At 54.1% G+C, this 7,273-nt stretch overlaps 2 protein-coding genes across 9 annotated transcripts in view; one reads left to right on the top strand and one right to left on the bottom strand.

The window, feature by feature from the left end:
• Window positions 1-25: 25 nt before the first annotated feature.
• LOC113205672 (juvenile hormone esterase-like) lies at window positions 26-4,511 on the bottom strand. The gene is made up of 12 exons (XM_026421382.2): window positions 4,380-4,511; window positions 4,135-4,225; window positions 3,894-4,038; window positions 3,559-3,705; window positions 3,301-3,439; window positions 2,969-3,154; window positions 2,257-2,471; window positions 1,800-1,968; window positions 1,300-1,496; window positions 746-863; window positions 494-656; window positions 26-284 (listed from the first exon to the last, which is right to left on the bottom strand). Exons 1-12 carry the CDS (start codon window positions 4,399-4,401, stop codon window positions 98-100), a joined length of 1,779 nt encoding a protein of 592 aa, XP_026277167.1. The 5' UTR covers window positions 4,402-4,511; the 3' UTR covers window positions 26-97.
• Window positions 4,219-7,273, top strand: part of LOC113205679 (uncharacterized) — a 23,719-nt gene continuing 20,664 nt past the window's right edge. For 2 of the 8 annotated variants that reach the window (XM_052270860.1, XM_052270859.1), the window contains exons 1-2: window positions 4,219-5,128; window positions 5,214-5,337. In XM_052270860.1, coding sequence (XP_052126820.1) covers window positions 5,039-5,128; window positions 5,214-5,337 — 214 coding nt within the window. In that variant the 5' untranslated portion in view covers window positions 4,219-5,038. Of the gene's footprint in view, window positions 5,129-5,213; window positions 5,405-6,047; window positions 6,227-6,383; window positions 6,585-6,800; window positions 7,011-7,119; window positions 7,221-7,273 lie in introns of all 8 variants that reach the window. The other 6 variants (XM_052270856.1, XM_052270858.1, XM_052270855.1 and 3 more) reach the window with 6 other exon arrangements.

Raw genomic sequence — 7,273 nt, 5'->3', positions numbered from 1 at the left:
TTAAAAACTTAAAAAAAACGCAACATATTATTTTAGATTATATTGGCTGAGAACAAATCAGATCTTATTTTCTTTGCCGCTTGTCTGGTCGCTCGTGTCAGATGCCTTTGCCGTAACGATATTTGTCGTAAAGCTGCTTCCACATGGGGCCAAAGCGACCCAGCATGTCGCCGGAGTCCATTGTCCAGTTGGCGTTGAACCTCATGAAGACGTCCGGACCTTCCTTTCCCATGGGTTGCCACTCGGTCGTCAGGACGACAGGATCCGTCTTCGGCACTGGTTTGCTGCGAATAAAACATGCGCGGGAAGTCCTAGATGTAATGTCGAAGTACTTCCGGTTCATCGTGACTAAAAGTTTGGTTCGTCTAACATAGTGAGGAGAATATCGTATAACACGAAGGTCCCCTGGAATGGCCGAGGTAATCCAACCAATCAGGAACACGTCGTTCGGCCCGCTATTCTTCTCCCTCTATCTACAAAAAACGTGACCTACCCGAACTTGACAAAGTTGCCGAATGCAGTGACCTGCCTCAGGATGGTCAGGGAACGCGGATCTGACGTGTTCCAGGCCAAGACATTGTCAAGGGTCTCTGGCCAGACCAGCTTGTCGTCGTGCGCGTGAAGAGTGCCGCCTCCACTGGGTGCTCCCGTGCCGCCTGCATTTATGATTCTGGTTTAGACTCACTGGCATACACTTTTAGACCTGTTAGACGAGGCCCTGCCTCAGTATTGAAAGCAAACTTACAAGATCCGTCGATTGGGAACTCCGAGTAAAAGGCGTACGTTGGTGTGTCCGGATCCCTTTGAGCGTGCATCCTCAGCGCGCGAACTGTGTCAACCGAGATGTAGGTATCTGAAAAGTACTGTGAAATCAGAAGAGGGCGTGTTAAATACGGCTATATTGAAGATCAGCAGCTGCCAGTCTCACAATGTACCATTGGGTATTTTTTACGAAGCAGAGGTTTGCAGTTAAAATTGATTGCAGCATGCTTTTTTCATTGCGTTTTGCAGGGAAGAGTGTGGTGACGGATGGGTCAGCCTCAATCGCCAAAGACTTGTGATACGGAACACGTGGACTGTTTTTCAGCGGACACGCGCGGGGACGCGTCGGTCGGAGCCCCCCGCTCAGGCCCGGGCGGGCCACCCTGGCCACACAGCTGCTTGCCGGGTCGGCCTAACCAGCGCGTCGCAGGCGCCTTCCGCGAGGACCGTCACGTCCATGCAGTGTGTGTTGAGGGGGGAACGGGGGAGGGGGGCTGTGGCTGTACTCTGCAATAGTGCAGCGTGGCATCTCCTTACTCTCTCCCAACGGCAGATGATGTTGCAGGTCGGATCGACGGCGGTGAGGTTGAACAGCACGGCGCGCAGGTCCGCGGTCTCGTCGTCGTAGGTGAGCGAGTAGGACTCGATGCCGAGCTCGCGTCGCGCGTCCTGCATGGGGATCATGCTCCGGGGCACCATCTCCCTGATGATGGTGGGGGGCAGCTCTCCCAACACTGTCAACGCAAACGGCAGCAGTGAGCCTCGGTGCACCTCTTTGGCAGCGGCGTGGCCGCGATAGGGGGCCGGCCATTCAGGAAAGTACGTCGTCGTCCGACCGTCGCCGTTTCGAACCTGCCTAGTTCAGAATCCGTGCAAAGCTCTTATGGCGCCTTATGGGTAGGCAACATGTTTATTGCAGTGCGCGCGTGTACTGCTGGCTGGCCTACGCCGAGTCTCGCAGGCGCGGAGCTCTCGTGACTTTGCCGAGTGAATCGGCGAGAAACAGACCAGACCACGTACTTTGTGGTACGACTTACTGAAGTACATGTCGCCCATGGGTTCGTACTCGCAGCTCGTGATGCCCATCAGCTTGGGCACACTGGAACGCTCCGGGCGAAGGACGTAGCTCTCCGGGTCTCTCACGATCAGCGTGGGCTCCTCTCCCCCCGAGCGCTTCTCTAGGGACACATAGGGATGGGCAGCGTTCTGCCACAGCCAAATATGGGTATTTGTGGAAACAGTACAGTTATTAGTGCATCGAACCGTTCGTTCAAATTCTAGCAAGCTCCAGGACGGGGGAGGGTGCAAGTATTATGGCATTATGGCATCCCATTAGGTTGGAGGCCCCAGGTACCCCATGATATTTTTATCTACCCCCGGGGTACAGATTAATTGGGGTCCCAATAAATGGGAATCATAAACCTCGAGAGGGCATAATATTTATACCCCCCCTCCCCTTCTAGGGCACGAAACATCTTAACGATGTAAACCTACCTCTGGAGAGGTAACCATATTGTGCAGTGACGCGTACGTGAAGGCGAGGTCGAGGAGGAGAGACGGTGAGTTTTGCAGCAGGACCTTGGCGTCCGCACCGGGCGCCCACTGCTGCATAAACTTCACCGCGGCCTCGGCGTACGGGCGGTGCTGCTCCGAGTAGCCCCAGCTCACTAGTGCGCTCCCGCTCTTGATGATGGCGGCCCGGAACAGTCCTTCAGACAAAAGGCATTTCGCTTACCGTCATAGCGCCTAGGATGAGACTTCAAGGACATTCCATCGAAAACTTAATTTTGTAATATGACGAGAATATGAAGGGAAATAATTAAATTTTCAAAGAAAGTTGAATTTTATCTTTCCCCTGAATGAAAGTAAATTTTTTTGACTGCATTTAGTCGAGGAGATGACGGTCTGGTCTCAGGGATTCAGTGAAATACCCTAGACGTGCTTGTGCATGTGGTCGTCCGTCGGTCTGTTCGGAGAACGTAAGCAACGCGTTTTTGCAAGGTACTTGGCGATCAAACCAGACGTCAAGTCGGTCATTGTCACCGATAAAGTCACCAGTAGCTGACTAAACATAATCTGATCTTATCTGATGGCGATACGTACTTCAATCAGTGACAAGTTTAACACTCTACGAACATTTTCGTCCACTCTTTTTCCTGCGAGTGAAAACAAACTTTTTGTGAACCACTTTAGCACGCTTACGCACCTTCAGTGTCCGGGAGAAGACAAAGCCAGTGGACTAGAACAGCGGCTGAGGAGCAGCCGTTGATGGTCACCTTCTCGGGGTCCCCTCCAAAATTGCGAATGTTGCGCTTGATCCACTTCAGGGCAGCGATGATGTCCTTGAGGGCCGCATTACCGGGGGCGTCGTCAGTGTCCAAGTTAAGGAAACCTGTTTTCAATGAGTAAATTGTCACGTTTGCAGGGAGAAGTGCTGACCAGTTTCTCCACTTGTTTTTGGCAGCCTAGTGGCGCCAAAGAAAAGAGTGCGCGTTTTGTGCGCCTTTACTATCACCAAAATTACTAAGCAATAATTACCATAATTGCTGAGGCGATAGTTGAAGGTGACCACGACGATGCCCTGGTCGACGAAGTAGTCTGGGCGGATGTAGGTTCCCGACCCTTCCTTCATAGCCCCGCCGTGAACGTGAACCAGTACCGGCAGCAGCTCCTGCTTCTGCGAGGAGGGGGAGGTCGTGCAGCTAGCTCGTACTCGACACTACGCGCTTGTACGGGAGCCACGAATATAAAGCGATTTTCAAGCTCCCCTTGGAGCTCTCTCTCTCGCGTACTCACTTGGTTCTGTTCCAGCCTGGGCGAGTACACGTTGAGGTACAGACAGTCCTCGCTGCCGATCTGCTTGTCCACGTCGCCCTGGGTGCAGCGCGCTGACACCATGAGCGCGTCGCGCACCCCGCTCCACGGCTCCGGGGGCCTGGGGCTCTGCGGGCACATCAGTCAGCTTGAAGGCCGTCAGGTTGCATGATCGGAAAAATTAAAACATATCCAGAACGATGGGAAAATATAAAACTTTGATCTCTTAATTTTGTCCTGAAAAGTTTTATATTTTCCCATCGTTCTGGATATGTTTTAATTTTTCCTGGATTAAATTCGGACTTGAAGATTCCTACCTTGAACCGCAGGTCCTTGAGTGGAGGTTTAGCGTACGGCACCCCGAGGAACGCCGCGTACTTAGAGTGGCCCAGCCTCTCGGGCCGGCACAATCCGCGCAGGGCGCCGGACTCCACGGTCGCCATCGGCTCCTTGCACTCCGGGCTGGTGTCGTCGCAAATGCAAACAAAAGTTTAGAGTCTGGAACCCGCACACCCATGTTTAGGATAGCTGCAACACCACGATGATCAGCCACCGTACTTGTTCGGAAATGAGTGGCGAAGAATGAAGAATACTCCTGCCCCTACACCCGCACCGACCAGGATGCAGGCCACAGCGGCCGCTGCGAACCCTGCGAATGAATACAGTTTCAAAATGTGATGCAATGGAATCTTTAACGGTAGGACTTATTGAAGGCGGTTTGGAAAGAGTCGCTTTCTGTCCAGGACACTAATACGCAGCACGCTGGTTGTGCACAACCACTGCCTCTCTTTCGGTGATCTTACGCATGGTTCGCGGATTGTGCATCCTCGTGCGTGTCCACTCTCAGCAGCCCGCTACCCGCGACTGGCCTGAGGAGTAGCGACATCATGTTTCGATGACAAGTGATCTCGAGATAAGGAGTGCACATCGAAGGCGTTACTAAAGACCGGCCATGGGGACGTTGGTGTCGGCCTTATTGCCCCCTCACGCGAGGAGGATAGGGCCAGACGCCGCCGTCCCCCCTAAGCCCCATCCCCTTCGAGTAGGCCCTGGGAAATCGGCTCCCGCGAACAAGTGCGCGCAAAGTGACGCGGGCCGTCAAGTCCAACGGTCGTCCGTCACTGACGCAAATAGTACCGATTCCGGGAAGGAATAACATGCCACCACCTGTTCGCTTGTCGGCGCCACCCTCCCTCTCCCTCTGGACGTCGAATTTCTACTTTTTGTCACAAAAATACATCCGACAGCTTTGAGAGGGGGAGGGGGGTCGGGAGGTCTTGACCTGATCGAAGCGGAGAGCGTCCACTTACTCTGTCCAGCGGAGCGTTTAGGGGCGTATCGGGTCGGACCGACTGTTGTTGTACCGAAGAAATAGCGGCACAGGCAGGTGAACCGTCGAACGGAGGGGCTCAAACAGCGCTCGCGGTGACCTTCGTGTTTTTTGTTTTTACTATGAGGACAGATGATGCTCGCATCATCCACCCGGGGACGCATGGGTCCCGTGCGTTCCGCTCTGCACCTGGCAGTGCTGTTGAACATATCCGCCGCACAGGTAGCCCACACGTCCCGCCCCTCCGTGCTTGTAGTATGTTGTCCCGTACTCATCGTCCTCAAGATCCTCTCCTCTCCGTGCGCAGGGTCCCTTGCCCTGCCCTGATCCGGCGGCGGCGGCGGCGGCGGCACCCCCGTGGCACTCGTGGCAGGCGGTGCTGGATCTGCTGAACGCCGAGGCGCCTACCGCGACCGAGCGTCGATGCCTGGGTCTGCACGCGAAGTGTGGCGACGTCTGGGAGGGACTGCTCGACCGCCTTCGACAGCCGCCAGCCGCGTTACTATTAACTACTATTACTATTATTACTTTATCATTGAATAGTATAATACGATTTTTTTTAGCCGGTATGAGGTTAACTCTGTTTCCTCTAGTCAGAGTTGTCTGAACTAAGGGCTACTTGGGCCATACCAGCGTTGAAACATGAGACTAGTAAAAGGAAATAATAAAGGCGAGGGGGCAATAACTCCGGGAATCATGTGTACACCTGCCTGGGAATCATCAGGGTAAAATTTAATCAAAATCAACAGAAATCGCTTCAAATAAAAAAAAACTCGCACAAATTATTCGAAATAAGCGTTTTCCACCAGTAGAAAACCTAAGAAATGAACATAAGTGGACGGAAATAACTGGGAATCAAGGATTTCGGGAATCATGTGTACACATCAAAAAAGGAGTCATTGCCCCCTCGAATAAAGGCTAGAAACGGTAATTAAAGCTAGTCCTATCACTCCAGTAGTGCACAGTATAGACGGGTGCTACTTGCTAGCCGGTCGGTCTCAGACTGACGTCTCAGCGGGCAGCGCGGCCTGTCGTCCGGCAGGTGGCCTTGTTCCATATGATGTGCCATCAACTATGGAGAACAAAACATGTTTCGAAAACGCTAGAATGAACTTGAACAACTAATTGTTTTCGTCTGTAGCCCTGACACGACTTCAAACGGCACGTTGGGTGAGCAAGAAGTCTTGGCCTACCCGGTGGCCTTCTTCCCGTTCGGGAGCCTTCCGGTTGATTCGCGGGGTTATGGTGCGGAGCGCTGCGACTTGAACGTCATCCTGCTAGATCGCGACGACGCTAAGGGCATCCGCGCTGCTCTCGGCGGTAATTTTAATCCCGTAATTTCTTCCTGAAAAGTTTTCATTTCTTTCCAGTCTCTGGAAATATTTCAAGTTTCCGATTTTTCCGGATAAGTTTCGGACTTCAAAATCCCTACGTCGCGATGTGACGTTTGGGGCTGATGAGAGAGTTTCCGTCGCAGAGTCCCTCTTCCGCGTCTACTCGCGCTGGCCGCTGTCCCGGTTCGTGCTCGTGCTACCGCGGCCGGCCGCCCCGGCCGCCGTGGACGACGTGTTCCTCGCCGTGTGGACCATGACTTCGCACCTGAACGTGGTGGTCCTGAGCCGGCCCCTGGAGTGCGCGTTCTGCAACGACGTGCATGCCTACTGGCCCTTCTACCCACGTATTAGATATTGTTTCTTGAATATTTACTTACCCCTTTGATTGTGCATAAGTTTTCTGAACAGCCCTCAAAACTTTTCCATCGAGTTTCTCTGGGACTTGCTTTGCTCAGCCGCCTGCAGCCTCCCAAGTAGGCAACTCTGGACATGGAAGCAGCCGGGGTTGCCTACGCGGCAGTCTGCAGGCGCCTGATGCTGCGCCCCGCTGGCTGTGCCAGGCTGCAACGACTCGTCCGCCCGGCTGGTGGGCCGGTGGCGGCCCGACACTGGCCTGCGGCTCTGGGGCCATGGCCTCCTCGGGGTGCATGGCGTGGAGCAGCAGCGGCGCAGCGCCTTCCCGCTGGAGGCCGGGCCGGCGGGCGCGTGGGCGCTGCGCAGACTGCACCACCTCGGGTGTCCGCTGCGGGTCGGCTTCATGAATTTCCCCGGTGAGTTCTGCGCGGTCGCCCGGATCTGTTTTTTAGGCCTACAACATTGTGACCTCGAAATTTTGCCCTATTCTTGTTTCATCCACTATCGTTGAAAATATGATCGTAGGCTACCTCAACTACTCGACGCACGGCGGGGGCTACAACCTATGGGGTGTCGGCGCTTCCTTACTTCGTGCCTGCGAGCAGCGCCTCAACTTCACCGCAAAGGTCGGTTGTTAGTACCACCACCACCTCGGTCGCGCCATTCGGCTGCATATTTC

The sequence above is a fragment of the Frankliniella occidentalis genome, unplaced genomic scaffold, assembly GCF_000697945.3.
Source record: "Frankliniella occidentalis isolate FOCC.00 unplaced genomic scaffold, Focc_3.1 Scaffold142, whole genome shotgun sequence".
NCBI lineage: Eukaryota > Metazoa > Arthropoda > Insecta > Thysanoptera > Thripidae > Frankliniella > Frankliniella occidentalis.
This window is presented reverse-complemented; position numbering and strand designations above follow the sequence as displayed.

Coding starts and splice junctions, on each gene's coding strand:
- LOC113205672 (XM_026421382.2), bottom strand. CDS start 4,401: ATGCACAATCCGCGAACCATGC. Junction 4,039..4,134: donor CGCCACTCATTTCCGAACAA/GTACGGTGGCTG, acceptor CGACGACACCAG/CCCGGAGTGCAAGGAGCCGA. Junction 2,472..2,968: donor TCTTCTCCCGGACACTGAAG/GTGCGTAAGCGT, acceptor TTTTGTCTGAAG/GACTGTTCCGGGCCGCCATC.